At 34.0% G+C, this 20,868-nt stretch overlaps 3 protein-coding genes across 4 annotated transcripts; 2 read left to right on the forward strand and 1 right to left on the reverse strand.

The window, feature by feature from the left end:
* The first annotated feature begins 1,969 nt into the window (after positions 1–1,969).
* LOC129307845 (uncharacterized) lies at positions 1,970–3,351 on the forward strand. Its single transcript, XM_054948771.1, has 2 exons — positions 1,970–2,245; positions 2,347–3,351. The coding sequence occupies exons 1-2, from the start codon at positions 2,002–2,004 to the stop codon at positions 2,856–2,858; spliced, it is 756 nt and encodes a 251-aa protein (XP_054804746.1). The 5' UTR covers positions 1,970–2,001; the 3' UTR covers positions 2,859–3,351.
* Positions 3,352–4,586: 1,235 nt separating this feature from the next.
* On the forward strand, positions 4,587–7,166 carry LOC129308637 (mitochondrial phosphate carrier protein 3, mitochondrial-like). Its single transcript, XM_054949902.1, has 6 exons — positions 4,587–5,017; positions 5,540–5,901; positions 5,991–6,034; positions 6,128–6,342; positions 6,496–6,620; positions 6,840–7,166. Exons 1-6 carry the CDS (start codon positions 4,694–4,696, stop codon positions 6,892–6,894), a joined length of 1,125 nt encoding a protein of 374 aa, XP_054805877.1. The 5' UTR covers positions 4,587–4,693; the 3' UTR covers positions 6,895–7,166.
* On the reverse strand, positions 6,971–16,147 carry LOC129308635 (uncharacterized). 2 transcript variants are annotated; one of them, XM_054949900.1, is made up of 14 exons: positions 15,979–16,147; positions 15,813–15,891; positions 15,567–15,677; positions 14,461–14,558; positions 14,131–14,214; positions 13,831–13,961; positions 13,613–13,685; positions 13,477–13,522; positions 13,281–13,390; positions 13,092–13,199; positions 12,954–13,013; positions 9,713–9,774; positions 9,062–9,374; positions 6,971–7,712 (listed from the first exon to the last, which is right to left on the reverse strand). In XM_054949900.1, exons 1-14 carry the CDS (start codon positions 16,060–16,062, stop codon positions 7,500–7,502), a joined length of 1,572 nt encoding a protein of 523 aa, XP_054805875.1. In that variant the 5' UTR covers positions 16,063–16,147; the 3' UTR covers positions 6,971–7,499. The 2 variants fall into 2 exon arrangements, with proteins under 2 accessions (XP_054805875.1, XP_054805876.1); XM_054949901.1 differs by having other exon boundaries at positions 15,790–15,891; positions 15,979–16,146.
* Positions 16,148–20,868: the final 4,721 nt, after the last annotated feature.

Below are 20,868 nucleotides of genomic sequence, written 5' to 3' on the forward strand. Positions count from 1 at the left end.
ATTGAAACATGAAAATCATTTATAAGTGACATATGAGTCATGAACAAGCTGAAGCTCATAATTTTTTCGGATGCTTCTATATATAAATGGACAGGCACAGTACATCAAACCAAATTGAAAGCTCACGACTTGTTTCATTCTTACCAGATAGATGACTGGAACTGAGTAATCTTCAGGAGTTAGAAATCACATGAAAATCTTTCTTCTCTTATTTCTCAAACAATACATTTCTTGGTACCATTTCAGAATACTCAATGTTATTATGGCTATACTGATATCCTCTTTCATGAATCCGTTTTAGATATTTGTACTGAGCAATATGTTCTAGACTTTACTTTTGTGTAATTTCTCTAAACTCTCAAGCTTCGGCTCGCCGTTTATAACTCAAAAAAAGAATGCTTAATGCAAAACGGGATTTAGTATCTCTTACTACCAAGTTTCTATCAACTATCTAAAGTAACATGTCTAACAGAATTGACTGCTTAACTTAAGCCAGGATTTTATGTTGAGTTATGGTAAGCAAAATACCACCTTCAACCTAGAATATCGCATTTTTACCCATAAAATATTGGGATCAAACATCTATATATCTCACTGGGTCATAAACAACTTTCCAATGCAGATTACGCACATTAACAGAGCTGGACTGAACTGAACATGGTAAACTAACATTAATGGACAACTTTTAGAAAAGAAAGTTCACTCAAAATTCAGTTCAATTGAAAGCAGCAAGCTCTCAATGTTGTTCCCCAACGAGAGATCACTTGTTTCCTGTCTGGATCACCAAAATCTGGTTCGTTCATGTCATTGAATCAGACAATATAGCATTCACCCAATTTGGTAGAAGAAAAGAATCGAACCTAAACTTGAGGGTCAACTCGCTTTTTGTCTCAATATTCTTTCCTAGCCTTTTGGCCAGAACATAAACCCTTGATTATATTCTTGGTTCAAAATCATTCCATTCACCGTTCAGATTATGACAAATACAAAGAAGATAGTTGCGAAGCCAACTACACCTCCATATATATGCGCATAAATGTCTGCTATTCAATGAAGAAACCTTTCGAGGGAAGTTTGTAGCTAGAAGATACAGCTCATATATGTGGTGGCTTTAATTACTTAATTTTCATCATTATAAATATCTGCCACACGTAAAATCATAACCATAAAAACATATTGCAAACCATGCAAGTGGATATAGACATACGTACATGGTAACTTCTATTGTTCAATTGCTTATACCATATCTAGCTAGTTTTTTCTACGTTGCTTACATTATAAGTAATTAATAAACACCAGGCTTTTGTTTATTTTTTAAATGCTTCTATAAGTTGTAAGCAGCTTAGCTATAGTCTAGGCTGCATTTACTCATGGATTAGGTGACGAAATAAAGAAAAAGCGAAATTAGTTTTTGGTTGTTAGTTAGGTAGGGATTCAGTTAATAGTCTAACTGAAAGAAAGATATAATATTTATAATATCAATGTGTGTGTGTGTGTGTGTGTATAATAAAACCTCGCTGCATTATGAATAATATATGCAGTTTCTTATACTCTGTCCAATACATGTATGAAGTCTTACTTTAATATCCCATTACATTCTATTAAAATATTTTATTTTTGGCATAAAAATGAAATATTTAAAATATAATCTATTATAACTTGTATAATTATTAGTCATTATCTATTTTTAATCAACTAGATATGTAAAATATAAAATTCTAACAAAATATATATAAAAATAATATGGCTCATTTACTGGTTTTTTTTTTTACTTTTTTAATATCAAATTATCTGGAAATTAGATTAAATTTCAACTAATCTAAGGTAAGTTAGTTAATGTGACAAAGGCCGTTAGAATCCCTCAACAAGTTTTAAATTAATTTTTTTAATTGAAAAACACGTATGTGCATCAGTACAACTGTATAAGTACGAGCCACAAAGGATGAATTCCTCTGAATCAATTTTCGTCTGCAATCTTCACGCCAATTGGGCCCTGGGAATATGGCGGAGGATAACAGAAGCGCCGATCGATTGAGAGAGCTTGAATCGGAAGTCCTGCAGTTCCGGCGAGAGTTAGCCTGTGTCAAGGGTGAAATGATCCATTTGAAAGAGACGGTGATGGAAATGACGTCGAGAGCCTTAGAGGCGACTATGAACGCGGATGAAATTTCACGACCGATCAATTCGAACTTGATAGAGCTCGTTAAGTTGCTGCTAAAGTCGCTTTCAACCACAAATAGGCAAGGTAATCAGGCCACGGTGCACTGTATTCCGTATACCTCCACCTTTCATGAATGGAAATGGATTAGTGAGATCGAGCTTATCCTCCGTTTGGTTCTTTTGCAGCAATGCCGGCCACCATTTACCGGCTTGATGTTGAATTTCCTAAGTTTGATGGCTCAGACTTTAGGAGATGGGCATCGAAATGTAGACAGCTTTTTGAAGTGGACGCCACTCCAACGGAGCTCCGGTTCAAGATTATCAGCATTCATCTACAAGGTAAGGCTCTTAACTGGCATCGATGTTTTATGAAATGGAAGAAGAGAAGGGAGGTGAACTGGGCAGAGTATATGGAAGAAATGGCCAACAGATTTGTGGATACTGATAACATAGATCCTTTAGCTGAATTGTTTAGGCTGAAACAGGAGGGTTCAGTGATGGAATACATGGACAGGTTTGAAGAGCTAATATCTGAAATGGTTATAGCAGAAGAAATATCCATTGATCTCTTCTTATTGGGGCTGAAACCTGAAATAAGAGATGGTGTGAGAAAGTTTAAGCGTTTAAACCTTGCCGACACCATGCATCTTGCAAGAATGCAAGAAGCAAACCTACTAACCGTACCTACTAACCATTGAAGATTAAGATGATGATCAAGAGGATGAATAGAAAGGAGCACCGAAAATAGCATTGTTGGATGCAGTAGGTGGAATAGAGAGTTAATTTCACTATGAAGGTAGAGGATTAATATGTTGAATTGTTGATTAGTAAAGTTTTTAGAAGAGATAACATGCCAGGTGCTCAAAATTTTGATGCTGAGGGACACTGATTCTGAAGGTGCTACTTGGGAGAATTTCATCAATATCAAGAGCAATTTTCCTAGTTTTTTCTTTTTTTGATAAAAGGGAAACAATTTACGTATAGTTTAATAATGGGTAAGAAGTGAAGTTACTTGCTGATTCTTAGTTTGTGAGCTAGATTTAGTTAGAGAAGTGTAAGTGAATTTGAATGAAACTACATTCCTCTGTTGCTAGAATAAATATGAGAGATGAGTAGGTCTGTGGTTGAATCTTCGAGGGAACAATTTGATTCTTTGAATTACTTCTGTTGATAGTCTTCCTGCCACCTGGTTTCTGCTTCTCCACGTCTTTCTTTTGCGTGTTTTGTCTGCAGTTTAAAAGCCAGACGTATATGTGGCAAATAGACATATACAATATATCATTTTCTCACCTCAATTAATCTAACTTTTCCTATTTTTATTCATTTTTTAATGACAGTTAAAAAACAAAAACAACAAATAAGTGAGTTTACTTCATGAAGAAAAAACCAGCATGAGTCCGAGATCTTTATAAAATTTACATGAAAAATGATATTGAAATCCAACTCAATTATTTAACAAAATTTGCATATAAACACCTACTAAAATATATCAAATAATGAAGATCTCAAAATCAAGATAGATGTCATTGAATTGTTAAAGATATTGGTTCAAGGTAAATAGTCAAAATAATTGTGATTGAACCACTTAATCAGATTAGTTAGGAATAAAAATATTTTTTTAAATTGATTAAAATACTGATTCAATAGTTTATCGCGGGTGCTGTTGCGGGTATGATGAAATTTATTATGAACTTTGTCGTGCTGGCTTACGAATTTTATTTGATATTGGCCTTCTTTTTTTTTTTTTTTTGGGCCAAGATATTCGCCTTCTACTCCACGCAAATGGCATAGCCGCCTCAAACTTGCGCATCAACCTCCAAGTTTTCAGTCAAACGCTTTTACGCACATGTCATTTTCTCATTTTTGTTGCCGAAACTTTGAACTGATCACCATTAACTTCCCATGCATAATCTTTATTTTTTTCTCCATCGACTTTGGACGCATTACTTTCTAGATATTATGTATTTTACTGCACAAAATGTATACCAGGCATAGAATGATCAGCCTTGACCCATAAATTGAGTTAATATAATATACATGCATGCAAAATATCAATAACCATATTAAAGCTCCTATTTATCCTTTTCTTTCGTTTACTGAACCCCCCCCCTTTACAATTTAAGGGGTTAACCAAGTTCGATATCATATCCTCTGTCTTATTCTTCTTGTGATTGTCTGATATTAATAACTAGTAACGAAAAGTATAGCTTTATTTCGCCAATAATCTTCTTTTTATATAGAACAGAATAGTCAACAGTTTTTTTTTTCCTCGACCAATGAATAGTCAACAGTTTAAAGTTTAAACAGTAATTGACGGCATCAGGTCCAGAAAATGGGCGAAATGCCAACGGTCAACGGTCAACTACGTCTCCCAAAAGTAACAGTTTTATGGCTTATCCTTCATGCATAAGAGCGCGCCGATTCAAAGCGGTCCTTATTTGAAATAGCCCCTTCCCCTTCATTCTATTTCTTAACCACAAAACTTCATATTTTCCCCCGACTCAATTCAATTCACGTTCTGAAGTACTTAGCAATGGCTCCGTCCGACGAGTCTGGCCACTCTCTCGTTCCTGAATTTCTTTACTCATCACCGTCATCGTCAAAGAGGCCCTTCCATCTGGGTACGTTGATGAAGAAGAATCACGGGTTGACACCAACGACGTCGCCGGTTGTGTCGAATTCATCATCGGTGCCGTCGCTCCCGCCAGGAAGGGGTTTTGTGATCCCATCGCCCAGCGAGAAGATCGAGTTGTTTTCTCCGGCTTTCTACGCTGCATGTGGAATCGGAGGGTCGTTGTGCACTGGTCCTACCCACATGGCCGTCACTCCCCTTGATGTCGTCAAGTGTAACATACAGGTATACTCTTATTCCTCTGCTTCCAACTCATACTGATTACTGATTATATTCAAAATGTGATGCTTCTCAAATCATCCCATTTTGAATATAATCACTGTTACATTTAATACATATATAGTGGCATCTGTGGCAACTTGTGTCAATATCATTTCTTAAGTGGGTACTCGCTAATTAATCATGGACTTTGGTTTGGATTTTTTGCGGGGGTAAAGCCAGGGATATTAATCTTCTAGAATTTTATATTTTTCTGACGTTAATGTTGACTCAAGGATTTGTAGTCTCTCTGCAATATATTTGGTTTTGATTCAAGTGGTTTTTAAGTTTAGAATTTGAATTGAATTTTTTAATTCCATGTGATACTTGATTTTGCAGGTTAAGAAATTATGCCTGTAATACTGTAGTTCTTATCATGAAGTATATACTTGATAGGCTTATATTCATGCTTTCCTTACCGGGAAATATGCATGCGTTGATTACATCTTTTGATAACTTTCTCCGGTCATTAACCCTTGTTATTTACAGATCGATCCAGCAAAGTATAAGAGCAACATGTCAGGATTTGGGGTTATTATGAAGGAGCAGGGTATTAAGGGCCTTTTTAAGGGATGGGCACCAACTTTGCTGGGTTACAGTGCTCAGGGAGCTTGCAAGTATGGATTTTACGAGTTCTTCAAAAAGTATTACTCAGACATTGCCGGGCCTGAGTATGCAGCCAAGTACAAGACGTTGATATACCTTGCCGGTTCAGCTTCTGCAGAAGTGATTGCTGCTTTTGCCCTTTGCCCAATGGAAGCAGTCAAAGTTCGCGTCCAAACTCGGCCTGGCTTTGCTCGTGGCTTAGCAGATGGTCTCCCCAAGATCGTCAGAGCTGAGGGTGTTCTTGGGTATGATGATATTTCATCTCATTTGCCTCTGTCACTTATCATTTCTTGGGTATTTGAATCTCAGGTTTGATCCCATTTTGAATTTGCAGGTTGTACAAGGGACTTGTTCCTCTATGGGGGCGTCAGATTCCATGTAAGTTGGGCTTCTTCCGTCTTGGTTAATGGTTAAGCTAAGCTGCATGGCTCTTAAGTGTTGGGACTGAAGCATTTCATTGATTGCTTTCAGATACAATGATGAAATTTGCTTCATTTGAGAATATCGTGGAGATGATGTACAAACATATCATCCCTACCCCTAAGGAGCAGTGCAGCACTGGTGTGCAGCTTGGAGTGAGTTATGCCGGAGGATATGTAGCAGGCATATTCTGTGCACTGGTCTCTCATCCTGCTGATAATCTTGTTTCTTTTCTCAACAGTGCCAAGGGAGCCACTGTTGGTGATGTGAGTCCCAAGTTTATCCATAGAGAAAGTTCTTATGTAGATTTGATTTGATTTTGAGTCAAGAGTTTATAGATCAAAACAGAACAGGACTCGAGCACATTCTTGATAATGCTGAATGCTGCGACTGAGAATTTTCATTTGGTGGGCTTGCAGGCTGTGAAAAAGTTTGGGCTATGGGGTCTTTTCACTCGTGGCCTTCCTCTTCGGATTCTTATGATTGGGACGCTGACCGGAGCGCAATGGGGAATCTATGATTCTTTCAAAGTGTCTGTGGGACTGTAAGTTGCTCCTTCTGCCCTCCTTGTTTTGCCCAGTGGAATAAGCACTCTTTTTACGATATCCGTTATAAATATTATTTTTAAAATTAAATAATAATCTTTAAAATTATTTTTATTTTATTTATTTTTTATAATTCTGTGAAGCCAATATTTACGCTGCAATGTTTCTATGGTATTTTATCCTTCCGACTAATATGAATTGGCTGTCTGTTGTTTCAGGCCCACTAGTGGTGGAGCTCCCACTCCAGCTGCCACAGTAGTTGCAAATGCTTGAGTCAGAACTCAGAAGTATATACAGACTTTCTTTGTACCCTGAAACCCAATATTAGTTGGTCCAATTATAGGGAAACTTTTGATTGGTCAGGAATGTAGTCATTTCTCATTCTTTTGAAGGAGCAATAATGGTCCCCTCCGCCTCCTCCTTGTAGTGATTCTATTTTGTGGCCACTTTATTTGCAAATCTATTTTGTGGCCACTTTACAAATCTTTTTTTTTAGTACAATTTACAACAATGGATTCATGAATACATTATGAGACTTAACCTAAGAGATGGATGTTCATATAAGCATATCAAAAACATATCAATGAATGCACTACTCTGAAACTACAAAAATATAACGCTTCCTTCTTTTAGCTTACGTTTACTCAGTAACATTGAACATAGCAGGGTAGCCCCTTGCCCTTGCCTCGTAACTGATCGCCGGGATTAGAACCTAAGATAATCATTTCTGCAGGAACCCAATAGCTCTCCAATGGTAGAATCAGACCTTTCACCATAATTTTATTCCAAATTGATCAGATTAGCTCGACAGAATTGCATTCTGCATCATTCTTCTCAAAATTTCCAAGAAAACTTCAAACTAGCCTTGATGTACTCAATCATGACTGTTCCTGAACCAGGCGTAATGGGTATACAGTATCAAATACAATCCTTGCAAAAACATGCCGTACTTCCCGCAGGTCACCAGCAGCTAGAGAGTCATAATTAATTTTTCTGCCACGCTTTGACACAAATTTCTTCGCAGCATCACTTACCGTCACACAGTCAAAGATGCTGCGAGCTTTTAGGTAAACCCCTAATGGGATGAATACCTGAAAATTTTACATAAATAAGAGTAGGAACCAAGTGTTGCTCAAAATGCATTTATCCGTAATATTTAACAGGGAAAACGCTGGATACTTAGGTTGCTACAATCAAATATCCGGTTGATTTGGAAATATAGGTTTTTACCAACATCATCAAACAAAATTACAACATGAATTCATACTCAAAGCATCCATATAATTACTACCAGCCACGTTCACTTTCATTGGTTCATGCTCTTTTAAAAATGCCATTACTAGTAATTCAATTCTCTGCATGAAGTCACGCATCAACTTAACTGGCATGCCTAAAGTGACTTTCTTTTGCAGGGAACACATCATTTGAATTAATAAAAATCCAGATATTGCATTCTCCAGTATATTGGCTTACATTTACTCTCCCTTCATGTCTCTGCACAGTAGGGTGTGCAATCTTGGCAGGAGGTTATAAATTCATTTTAGAGAAAAAATATCGACAGGTCCTTATAATTTTTTTCAATTTTAAATTAGATCCCTACAATTTGTTTTCTTTAATTGAGCCCTTGTAATTTGATCCATTAGATTTTCTAATCCCTGAATGTTAAAACCCTTAAATTTTTCTTTTAAAAGGACAAAATTAGTAAATTTTATATTTTCATTAAAATATTGTATAACTTTAGAATTAATTATATAAATTTTTATATAATTAGGTTCTCTTCTAAATAATTTTTATACACATAGAATTTCACAAAAAAAGTAATAAAAATGTAAATAGTGTATTAAATCAATTTTCTTTTTCTAATTTTGGTTTGAAGTATTGAATCAAATTTTTTTAATTTTGTTTTAAGAAAGTAGATACTCCCTCCATTCAAAGATGTAAGGCAATTTTAACCGAATCTCACCCCTCAATAAAATAGTTACCTATTTTCAAACTAACTCTATCTTTCCATATTCATCCCTATTAAATACCCTACAATAAATATAAAGTCATTATCAAGAGAGGCACTTTTGCAAAAAAAAAGCAATGATTACACCTCGAAAGACTAAAAATGCCTTACATTTTTACACATCCAACTCCTCAAAAAATGCCTCACATTTTTTAACAGAGGGAGTAATTCATTATTAATTTTAACATTCAAGGATTAACATATCTAATGGATCAAACTATAAAGACTTGATTAAAACAAAATAAAATACAAGGACCTAATTCAAAATTACGAAAAACTATAATGAGTTGCAGATTAATTTTCCCTTCATTTTAATATTGTGTTGAAATGTTGAGCAAGTCGAGGCCCTAAAATATTCTAGTGCATTCCATCTTTTTGATAACATGTCCGGTGGCATTTGCTTATATGTTTAAGAAGGAAAAAGTTACTCACCAGATCTGAATAAGGGGCTTGAGGATAGTCAGCCATGGCCTGAGACACAAATCGCTCATCTGTCATCTGCAACAACGACCCTTTAACAGACTCTGCAAGATCCATAATTTCTTCTGCTAATTCCTCATCATCCAGATGCAATGGATCTAACAATTCAGGAAACCTCGCATCATGTGATTTGTTGATCCTCCTTGCTATGTTTATTGCTTCTGACAAATCTCCACCATTATGAACCACAAGACTGAATGCAGCAACCACTGAAGCATACCTCGGCTTATCACTCAGTGCGTTATGTAAAGCTAGGATACAGACCCTGAAAGCAAAGATCCATGATGTATCTCGCTCATTGGACCCAACTTACATGACAATCCAATGGGAGCCAGAGAATTAAAAAAAAACAGAGCAAAATAATGTTTAGAAACTATTTCCTATTATTGACGCAGGAAAGGAGAAAGGCCTTGTATGTTTACTTTATGTCTTGAAAACATATACTGTCCTATAGAATGATGATATTTGACTGCACTTACGATGCAAACAAATGATGAATTTAGCCTCAATTTCTCCTGGAAAATTAGACACTTCTTAAAGCATATGGCTAACAAGGTAAAATAAGAAAAAGGCATTGTCATAGGCTGTAGGCATATATCTTACCATAGGCTACTATGACAAGGACGATCAGGCGCCAAAAGTGTATCCAAATTGGACATGAATGACTGCAGATAAAATTCAGAGATCCAACTAAGAATTATGAAATCATATAATATGCTTGTTGAATTAACACCCAACCAAGTAACAAATATAATCATGCTAAAATATCTGATGAGCCATATCCAAATTAGAAAAAATCACCCCATGCATCATACCCCAACACTGACAAATATGGATGTGTAAAATAGGTTATAAGGTTAAGGGTCATTTTTGTCAATAAATTTTACCCGAAGGGTCATTGGGAACCTGAACTAAAAAAAAAATTCTTATTCTATCCCTCAATGTTAAAGAGTATCTCTCTCGTCACCCTACCATTTGCTTGCTGTGTGTTGACCATTTATTGCCCTGTGGGGCCCTTGATGTTGCACATTTGGCAGGCCACGCATGCACAGCTCTCACTTTTTAATATTTTTTATAATAAAATATTGTACCAATGGGTCCCACTTCCACTATTTTATCCCTCTTCCTTCTCTCTCCATTTCCTCTATCCGTTCTCTTCCCTCTCTCTCCTTCCCACATTCTTCCACTCAAGCTTTCCTTCCACTCCATTCACTTCACTTCCTCTGCCTCCAAACTACATTCCACTGGAGCAGTATTTGATGCTAACTTGTCATAAAAGATTTTGGTTTGATTAAAAAAAAAAAAAGATGAGGATTTAGCTACGTGATTAATGGAGGTGATCATTTATCCTGTGTATACGATGGAAACAAGAGAAGGGCCAAAAATAAAAGCACACATGGAAAGCTAATATATGAAACCAAGCATCAAAGAGTGATGACTCCACGATCGATGCATGAAACAAGACAATGCAAGAGCTCCAAGTTGAACAAAAGAGAACTCGCCACAGGATTCCACAAGGTATATATTCTCCAACAGCAAAAGCACTGGTTGCAAACAAGAGATAGAGAGAGCAAGTCAAGCAGGGTGGTGGTTTCAAATATTTTTTCAGCCTCTGTTTTGACGACAGAAAAACAAAGTAAAGATAAAGACACAACTAGCTGAATTACGAAAAGTTGGGGTGTGGTTGTGATGCTTACTCAGCCTGTGGTTGTGATGCAACCTGAGGTGCTCTCTCTCCAGGTCCCTATATAGCTTGCATATAACATTAACTCAAGGCAATCTTGTTCAGGAGGAGACAATCAGTTCTTCAAATAACTGAGATCACTTTCAAGAAGTAGCTTTCGTAGATTAGTGAGTTGCGAAGAAGAGAGTCTCAAAATGTGTTCAGCTGATAGAACGTGTTTCAAAGAACGACGATAGCAAAGCCACCAAAATATTCATATGATTTGCAATGGCAGCTGGCCATGCCAACTCAACATCAGAGATGACAGCATCTCAAGTTGATCGAGAAACTGCTCGAATGGGGTTTGGTGATAGAACATTCTCTCACTCTCCCTTGTCGGCCATCACATCACTGTCAGACCCCAAGGAGCTCCATGCTCGTGGCTAGATGATCAACTCCTTCGAAGTCCAGAGAACGTGGGGAGGAGAGGTGAGAGGAGTGGGTCAGTGAAAGAAACAAATCTGAACGTTGAGGTTGTTGCGTTATCACCAACAGTGCTGATGGCGACGAATAGATTCATGTGCGAGATATGCATGACAACGGGACCGTTATTCCAAAAGAGCTCCATGATTTCGTCTAAGATGAGAGAGGAGAAGGGAAGGTGAGAGGACTGACTAAGGTGGCAAATTGTGGCATTAGAGACTAAACAAACGTGTACATGTCAGCACCATAATGGAGCTGTTACAATGAGAAAACAGCAAGGTTATAAGGAAGAAAACCTTTAGCTAATATATGAAACCAAGCATCAAAACTTACTTTTTTGAGTTTAGGATGACCACTAACCCTTCGGGTAAAGTTCAGGAGTAAAAATGACCCTTAACCTTAGATTATATATATAGAACTTGAGGGGCTGGTGGGTGTGGTATAGAGAGACAAAGAATAGGGAAGAAAGTTCAATATCACAAGATTGGTAAAATTTACTGATAGAAAGAGAAAACAACATTTATGTACTCTGCAGTTTAAACCTGTATTTGTCAAGGATGTTGCAGGCAGCATGAAGACTCTGATAGAGCTCCTACTTCTCAAGACAAAGTCACATCTATTCCTAAGACCTACAGAAGACATCTTGGGAGGGGAAATGACTCAAGAAAGTCCAACACAGCTGGTCAAGAAGAATATACTAAAATTTATAGCCAAAAGGATAAAAAGTGGCAGGAAAGCAAGGAAGTAGGTTAAGCTTAGGGAATGGGCAGTATTGTAGTAGTTCAATGTAAGTTTTTCATTTGAAACTCCACCTCTGGTACCAGCTAAAAGGGCAAATTGGTTATTTTAAAGAAACATGTAGTGTGAGGACTGAGGAAAGCTCTGTCCTTTTCAACACTAGAGTCACTGACTTGTTTGTGTTCTGTACTATTTCAGTATATTTAGTTCTTTATGACTTATTGCTTCCTGCAATAGGGATTTATGTTTTGGTTAGAATCAGTATCTGACTTGTGGAACGTATTCAGTGTATTTAGTTCTTTTTCAATGTCAAAACCCAGTATTTTCCCATTAGTTTAGCATCCAGCAAAGATTTGCAGGTTCCTATCAAACTGAGAGTAAAAGTAGGAAGGAACGCTGATGCTTCTTAGTCTGGGATTCCTAAATAAGTTGTTGAATAGTAAATACAGATATGTATTTACAAATACTTAAGGGGGTGTTTGGATACCACATAAAACACCACTGACAGTCCTTTTAAAAAGTAAGTTTTCTAAAAGCTTGTTTGCGTAGATTTTGTTTGTTTTGGAAACACATCCACAAAACTTAAAAGCCATGGAAAAGTCAGTTTGGAAAATGCAAGTCGGGGTTACTTTTACCATTTTAGAACTCATTTTGGCAAATCTACTTTTACTGTTTGGGAACCAGACACACATTTAGGCAATAGAACCAAGGATCTGAGCATATTGCATATTGCACTTTATATTAGCAGCACATTCAAGAATGCAAAAGGCAGAAAGAATGCATTTTATGGATCTCCAATCTTAAAGCTTACCGTCAATTCACAACATGGAGGAAATGATACTACCAAGATATTTAGTGTGTGCGTGCGTGTGTGTTTTGGAATGGGGGGTTGATGTCTCGTATGCCCTTGCACCAAACAAACCATGTCAGTCTATTAAAGTCTAAACTTCTGAGGCATACCAAAAGCATATTCGTTCCCTTGCCCCGTCTACGAAATCGATGGTGAACAAAATAAGCAGCCTGCAACCAGAACCTAAATTAAACAGACTAAGACTAATGTATAAAATTAAAATAAAGAGCATCTAGAAGTGCATCTACCTGAAAGGGAAGAAGAATATCGAGAAGTCCAAATTTCCATAGTAACCTTAAAGAAGCTTCAGCAGAACCATAAGCCAACATATAATTTATTTCCATCAAAAGCCTACCCTAAAAAATGTAAAATATGAACAACTCAGGAAAAATATTCACATGCATGACAATAATAAGGGAGAAAAGTTCTTTATATACCTTATCAAGTCTTAAAACTGAGTAAGAAAGATTTTTTACAAAATGAGCTGTTTCCCTGGAAAGGCCAAAGCCTAAGCGGGCCGCAATTCTAATTCCTCGTAGAATGCGAGCTGCAGAAAATGCCGTTAGACATTTCTTGTAACTAAGGTAATTCTTATGCAAAAAAGGGGAAAGTGAAATGAACTATTAAACTCACCACAATCCTCCTGAAAAGAAGTACTCGCAGGAATCACAGTTCGCACCTATTCATGCAGAAACTTATTTCAGGAAGTTCCAGATAGACCATAAGCAAAAATATAAGAGAAAACAGCTGATAAGAGATACATGCACACTTTAGCTTTTTTAATATCTCCCATTCCTCCCAGGTAATCATATACAATTTTTGCATAAGGGTCAAACATCAACCTGGAAGAGCATAAAGTTAATTATCAGTATAAGCAGCAGCACAAACTATAGATAGCAAAGTCTACATAGAGACCACAAAGTAGACAATTGCAGAGCAAAAGAAATTAGATTTTCCATTTTTAAAATGCAAGCAATGCATACAAACCCATTAATCGTAAAATCTCGTTGCAAACAATTTCTCCACCGAAGATAGTCTTTCTTATCACAGCCACGTGGTCCTTTAATGTCATGAGCATCCACACCCAACTTGCGCCTAGCAGTATTAAAACTTGAAACCTAATAAAAAGGGGCAATGAAATTATCATAAATCATCAAAAAAAAAACAGAGATGGAAATTTTGTTTGATATAATTGCCACAAAATCCCTCCTTAATGGGAAAAATTCAATTGATCACAGTCCTTGTTCGATCCAAAGTTAAAATTTAAAACATAACAGAAAAACCAACCTCAACAATGGTATCATCAACATGAACATGACATATAGGGAACCGTTTGCCAACTATCTCACACCATGAAAATGTTCTCATCACCTACAAATTGAATCAAGATTCACATTCACCAAGAAATATTAAGACCTAGAAGCATCAAGCAGTTTGAACCTTCAAATCAAATAGCAAAAAGTAATTCTATGCATAGTCTATGTTACAGACAACATATGCCAAAATAAACACTCATGCTCTTAATTAAACTTAGCTATTTGACAATAGAGTCTTCCAGTAAACCTTGATATTGATAATGAATTTAAAGACAACAAAGAAATATGAGATGAAGGAAACCTCTCTAAGCTCAGCTGAAGTTATAATATCAAAGTCCTTTGGTGTTCGCTTTAGAATAAGATCCCGCACACAGCCTCCTACAAGGTATACATCATATCCTACAGGCACAAGAAAAAAAGGGGTTTCTAGACATTACAATAGCAGAACATTCACGATTAAAAATCAAATAAAACATGATCAACCAAAATAAAAGTAAAATTTTTATTACACGGAAAACCGAACACAAGTATTAACACTTATTCAGCAGACCAGTTTTCATCTCAATAAAATCAAAACAATCACCTTAGTTTACTAAAGTTTAATACTTTAGTTAACATTTGAAGATCACTACTAAGCAATGCTTACATACACCTAGAAGTCCATCACTCGTGAACATAGAATTTCCAAGTCTTATATCACAATGTAAGAGATGAATTTTACAAGCAATTTTCAGTTACAATGCCCATTAATATGTGATGGTGGCCAGACTGAGGTAACAATTCAAGCAAAAAGATAGATGTCTAGTTCTTAATACGGTAATGGTAAGTTTTGGTCATATATTAGAAAACATATTCTGCAGAACAAACTGTAATCTCAACTATTACAATTAGGCATTTCCTGATTATACAGCAATCTATTTGCAATTGCTAGGCAAAGGTTTGGAAAGAAATAATAGAGGCCAATTCTCCATCTGATAATCATACACAACTGTGGTCATGATAGTAAAATATGGGTCAACCCTAGTTAAACCAATAAATCATTAAACCAATTTCTTGACCGGTTTAGTGAAATGTTTTGTTCATGACTGATCTGATCATAGTTCATCCATGGTTTTGACCATCAATTTTGAACCAATGACTTCACAGGTCCAGTTTTCATTGCCTTGACTGTAGTGGAAACATGGAAAGTAATAAAAGACTTTTACTCTGGGAAAGTCAAAAACAACTCTATCTAATATCTATGATAGCAGTCCAAGAAAATCTTCCTAATATTTGTAAGAATGAGAGGTTAAATAAAATAGACAAACTAAAACATAATCATTTTTTTCGTTTTCTTATACAAACCGAGCTTTTGTTGTGGGGGGTGGGGGGGGGGAGTGAATGAGAGGGGTAAGAGGCAGTGTGTACCCTTTTTCTTCAGCCTATTAAGAACCTTTTTTGTAGGATCTGCGATCATTGAAGTTTTAATTCCAAGTTCTTTGGAATCAAATTTCCTCCATGTAGGGCCCTTCTTACTTCCTTCACCGATTTAACACAAGCAAAAGAAATGATTCAGCACTCATATTCATCAATGTCGACAAAACCACACAAAGAAATGCCATTTGGGAAAAAAGGGGGGGGAATCATTCACCAAAAATTCAGTCCTTCACTTGCCTTCTTCAGGAACCGAAACATTTAGTTCTTCTTTTATCACTTCCTCTGCGTCGATGGAAGCGGCATATCTCGGCACAACCTTGAAAAGAAAGGAATAAACAAGCAGAAGAGTGAGTGAGAGAAAGAAGTATTCTTCAGAGGAGGACACAAACAAGGGCACATTTACCTTACGAATGCACTGAAATGGAGCGGGAAGAAGGTGTACATTGGGTTTGCACACAAATTTTAAGCCAGCGATCGCCATGGACATGACCAGGGCCGCACAGACGTGGATAAGCTTAGCTACCAAACAGGGCTTCCACACATCGTCACTGCTCGCAAGCACTTGCAAGGTTTAGGCGATAGGGTTTAAGCATAAATTTAAATTAAAATGTTTTTTTCTGAAAAACTGTACGTACTTCTCTATCCCTAGCATATTATATTTTACCGCTAATATTTATTAACTTTGTTTAAAAATTTATTAAATTTTTAAATTTATTTTTATTAAATATATATATTTTAATAATTTATCTTCAATGTTTAATGAAAGATAAAAAAAATTATTATAAAAATTTAATATTATAATTTATAAATAGAATAAAAAATTCTCTCTATTATATAAATAAGACAAAGAGAATCATGCATTTCATGCTCACAAAGTAGGCATTTTTACTGTTATTGTATTTGTATATATATAGAGAAAATCTCCTATGTATTATTTTTTGATTAAATTATACATTATTTCTTGAATTTTAAATCATGTACACATAACCTTCTTAGCCTTTAAAGTTTTATAATGAACCCCCATCAACGCTCATATTTATGCAAATAACTCTATATGATTAATTTTATATATTAATGATTTATATATAATTTAAAGTTTAAAGGGTTATCTATATGTCAATCAAAGTTTAAGTGTTTAAATACACACAAAAATAAAATTTAAGGTGGTATATAATCAATGGTTAAGAATTATTTGTATAAACTTAAAAGGTCAAGGACATTTATTCTTAAGTTTTAAAGATTAAAGAGTTTATATGTATATTGTAACATCCTAAATTTTATTAAACTCTAGAGTATCTATAAACACCTTAAAAAGGACTTAAGATAAAGTTTTAGGCCTAAAGTGATAAGACAATATATATATATATATATATATATATGTATACATATATACATATATAATGACTAAAGTAATTAAATTTAACAAATATTTGAAACTAACTTTTAAAAAATTAATTCAAATAATAATAGTTAGATAATTTTGGTAAATTTTGCAATATATCTTATCATTCTAAAATTTTCTTCAAAAATATAGGTATTTAAATAATAGCAATAATAAAAGGAAATTATAAAAAAATTATTATAAATTTAAATCTACATAGCTAATGAAAACCTACCCCTATGCTTATTTAGCTTCATTCACTATTTTCTAAATACGGCCGCCCACTGTTTTCCAAAAACCCTCGTGGGGATCCTTTTGTTTTTTCCTCCCATATCTCTTTTGGTTTCCTCCTCCTATGCCTTGTATATATGGTAAATCTATGCTCACATCAAGTCATTCCCTCCTCGTTTGTCCTTTTCTTCACTCTAGCCTCATGGTTATATTCATGTATGATAATAGTCATTCTTCTCTTTCGTCCTTTTCCTTTACATTGGCTTTCACCAAATATGTACATATATAATATAAAAATGTTAGCTTCCTCCATGGCATTCCTAGTCACGTGATACTAAGGCATCTTATTGCATCATCTCTATTTTGGATAATAAAAATCTAGATTAACACTTAAATATCTAATTTGAAAAACTTGTATAATTAAAGTTTAGCATGAACTCAAACTAATCTAACAAATTAATTAAACTATAAAGGGACATGGGTTGAGAAATTTTAGAGTCCTTTGAGATAGTTTTAAGGTCCTTGAGTAATTTTAGAATAACTTTAAGATAGTTGTAGCATAATTTTCAAACACTTTAAATTTTCTATTAATATTTTTATATGTATGTGATTTCGGTAGACTCTCACCGAGAACTCTTCTTGCTTGGTTTTGCTGTGTGGCTGCTTGTTAGCTCAAGAAAAACAAGTAACTTGGGGTTTTTTGGTATGTGTGTAAGCTCTGTGTTTGTTAACAAATGTATATAATTGTAAATCTAATTGTGAGAAATTCATATATTACTTAAATCCTATCAAGCATGCTTATAGCTTGGCTATATATTATTGCTGGTATTTCTTTTCAAACATGCTTGTGAATGCAAATTAATTATGTTTGTTTGATGAAAATTGTATATTATTTAAGAGTAATTTATTTCTTTCAAGCATGCTTGTATGCCATTTGAATGTTGTATATGCACGACATGCATTGGGGGATGGGTTAATGAGGAGATGATGATGTTGATGTATATACGACTTAGATGACCACATGGTTCACCTCCACTGTGTGCACAATGGTTGGCCTTTTTCAAAGTCATGTTCCTCAATACTTACTTGGCTGGGTTTATAAAGGGGGAATGTGGGACAGTAACACCTCCTGGTTGGGGTTTTTTTAAAGAGGAGAGTCATAATCTGGGCTTGAACTCTGTACCTTTGGCTGGGTATATCTCAAACATTGGAGAAGCTTGGTTAGTCCAACATGCAAGCTAGACCGTATTTAAGCCTATGATTCTAGTCAACGAAATAAGGATGGACAGAGTAACAAGGGAGATTATTGGTATTGCATATTGACATGTTATAAGCTATATTCTATGAAATTATTATGTTATAATTGAATAATTCTTATGCACTCACTTGTATATTAGTTGTATAATCGTGTAGTTATAATTTGTGCATGTATGGTTAAACTCTAAGTTACTGAGACGTTAGTGCTCACCCCTCTCTTTAACACTCTAGGTAAGCTTAGCGAAGCAAAAGGGAAGCGTTTGGAAGCTTGGGGTTTAGCTTGAGTAAGCTTTAAATCTCATTTTAGTTTGTAAAATAATCATTTGCTAATATATGATCCATTTGTCATTTGAGTAGAGTTTTGAAATTATTCACTGTTTATTGATTACTATAAATGGTATTGTTAGTTGAGGCCCAAGGCCTTAGAAGTTGCTTAATGAATTTATTTAGAGTAAATATTTTAATTAAATTCTAAGTATCAAGATATTTATTAAGGTGAACATTTGAATATTTATGTTAGGATGTGACACGCATGTCTGCAGGCTTTTGTTGAATGGAATGTTTACTTTTTTGTTTCTTTTTATCTACCATGATAGACTCTTTTCTACCATAATAAAGTATTATTTATGATTTTAAATAGTAAGTGAAAACTTTTATAATCTTCATAGCCCTTTTAACTAGTTTAATCATTTTTACCAAGGTCAAAATTTTAAATATCTATTTAGTAAATAAAATTTTTGTAACCATGGTAGTTTCTTAAAATATAGATTAACTTTTTTTTTTATTGTGACCATCTTTTCAAAATAAATATGAGAATTGACTTTAAATCTTTATATCATAGTAATTATTTTTATTAATTTAAATCTTTTTATTACCGTGGTATTTGATTAAATTTTTGTTTATATATAAAGTTAGGATGTTACATATATCGTTCAAATTTTAAGAGAATTGTGTGTAATTTAACCTTTTTTTTTCATACTCTCCACCGATATTATTTATAGTCACTTCTAGCATTTTTAAGATTTAACTAAAAAATTTAAATCTCATTAATTGTCTAAAAGTTCACAAGTTTTTTAATTTTACCCATGCTGAATATATATATATATATATATATTAAAAATAAAATACTTTAGTATTCAATAACGTTTTCAATATTTAATAAAAAAATAAAAATAGATACAATAATTATTAAGGTGTCATATAAATAGAATCAAATCAAAAACTTCTTCATTGTCCTGTAAATAGGACCTGAAATATTCCTTGCTCACTTTTAATCGAGGGACAATAAAACTTTTATCTCTAAAATTTATTTTAGCTATGGACCTAATATTTAAAATTAATTTTTATCAAGTTCCTGAAAATTCAAAATCACGTGTACTTAGTTTTTTACTTGAGGAAAATATAATATTATAAAGACTAATTTTGTATGATTATAAAATTTGATTGAGAAAAATTAGATTTCTAAAATTAATTTGGGAAAATGATAATAAAATGCCTTGACTTATATAAATAATAATTTAATCTCTTAAAATATCATAATTTCATTGAAGTTCATAAAAATCTTTGTATCAATAAATTTTAAATTGAAAATATAATTTTACCATTATTAACAGGTTGTAATTTCTTGTTCAATAATTATAATTATTTGAATAAAAATTATTATTCTTTAAATAAAAATTATGATTAGAGCTTGTTATTTTGAGAACTTGTTTGTCAATAATAAAAATTACATTTGATCAATGTGATTTTTTATTCAACTTCTACGATTTACAAGATAAAATTTTTTATTTTTTAGGTAAAAGTTGTAAATGAAACTTGTTATTTTGAGAACTTATTTTTTCAATAACAAAAATTATATTTGACAAGTTATGATTTTTGATTCAACTTTTATAATTCATAAAATAAAAATTATTATTATTTAAGTAAAAGCTATAATTGGGGTTTACTATTTTCAATAAGAGTAAAGTGATCTTTTTATTTTAAAATTTATTGACACGAAAATCCCTCAAAAATTTGGTTAAATTATGGCATTTCAAGATTAAATTGTTATTTGTATAATTTGAGAGAATTTTATTATTATTTTCCCAATTAATTTTATAATTAAAGTAAAATTGGGGACCAAAATTTTCATTATTTTATTCATATGGATGGATGGATGGATTTTGTTTTCAAATTATTTATTTTTCACTGAGAAAATTAGTGCTTTGCCATTGATTGTTTATTCAATTATCCTAGTTTTTAAATCAGCCCAAACATTATAATACATCATTTGGTAACAATGAATTGGAAAGAGAATTGGAAGTGAAACTCATGAGTTAGTGTGTTTGGTTAACATGAATTGGATTTTCTAACCAAGTTCCTCGCTCACTTCCTTTCCCATTACCCTTTTTTACCCTTAATCTCAACCATGTCATGTTTGCACCT

The sequence above is a fragment of the Prosopis cineraria genome, unplaced genomic scaffold (genome assembly GCF_029017545.1).
Source record: "Prosopis cineraria cultivar Desert tree isolate PC_DT_omini unplaced genomic scaffold, ASM2901754v1 PC4, whole genome shotgun sequence".
Lineage (NCBI taxonomy): Eukaryota > Viridiplantae > Streptophyta > Magnoliopsida > Fabales > Fabaceae > Prosopis > Prosopis cineraria.

Excerpts from the sequence above, each read along its gene's own strand:
- LOC129307845 (XM_054948771.1), top strand. The coding sequence starts at position 2,002 with ATGGCGGAGGATAACAGAAGCGCCGATCGATTGAGAGAGCTTGAATCG. Across the intron at positions 2,246-2,346 it reads TTCAACCACAAATAGGCAAG|CAATGCCGGCCACCATTTAC; the intron begins GTAATCAGGCCA and ends GTTCTTTTGCAG.
- LOC129308637 (XM_054949902.1), top strand. The coding sequence starts at position 4,694 with ATGGCTCCGTCCGACGAGTCTGGCCACTCTCTCGTTCCTGAATTTCTT. Across the intron at positions 5,018-5,539 it reads TCGTCAAGTGTAACATACAG|ATCGATCCAGCAAAGTATAA; the intron begins GTATACTCTTAT and ends TGTTATTTACAG. Across the intron at positions 6,621-6,839 it reads TTCAAAGTGTCTGTGGGACT|GCCCACTAGTGGTGGAGCTC; the intron begins GTAAGTTGCTCC and ends CTGTTGTTTCAG.
- LOC129308635 (XM_054949900.1), bottom strand. The coding sequence starts at position 16,062 with ATGTCCATGGCGATCGCTGGCTTAAAATTTGTGTGCAAACCCAATGTA. Across the intron at positions 13,523-13,612 it reads GAGATATTAAAAAAGCTAAA|GTGCGAACTGTGATTCCTGC; the intron begins GTGTGCATGTAT and ends CTGCATGAATAG. Across the intron at positions 9,775-12,953 it reads AGGGAACGAATATGCTTTTG|TCATTCATGTCCAATTTGGA; the intron begins GTATGCCTCAGA and ends TTTTATCTGCAG.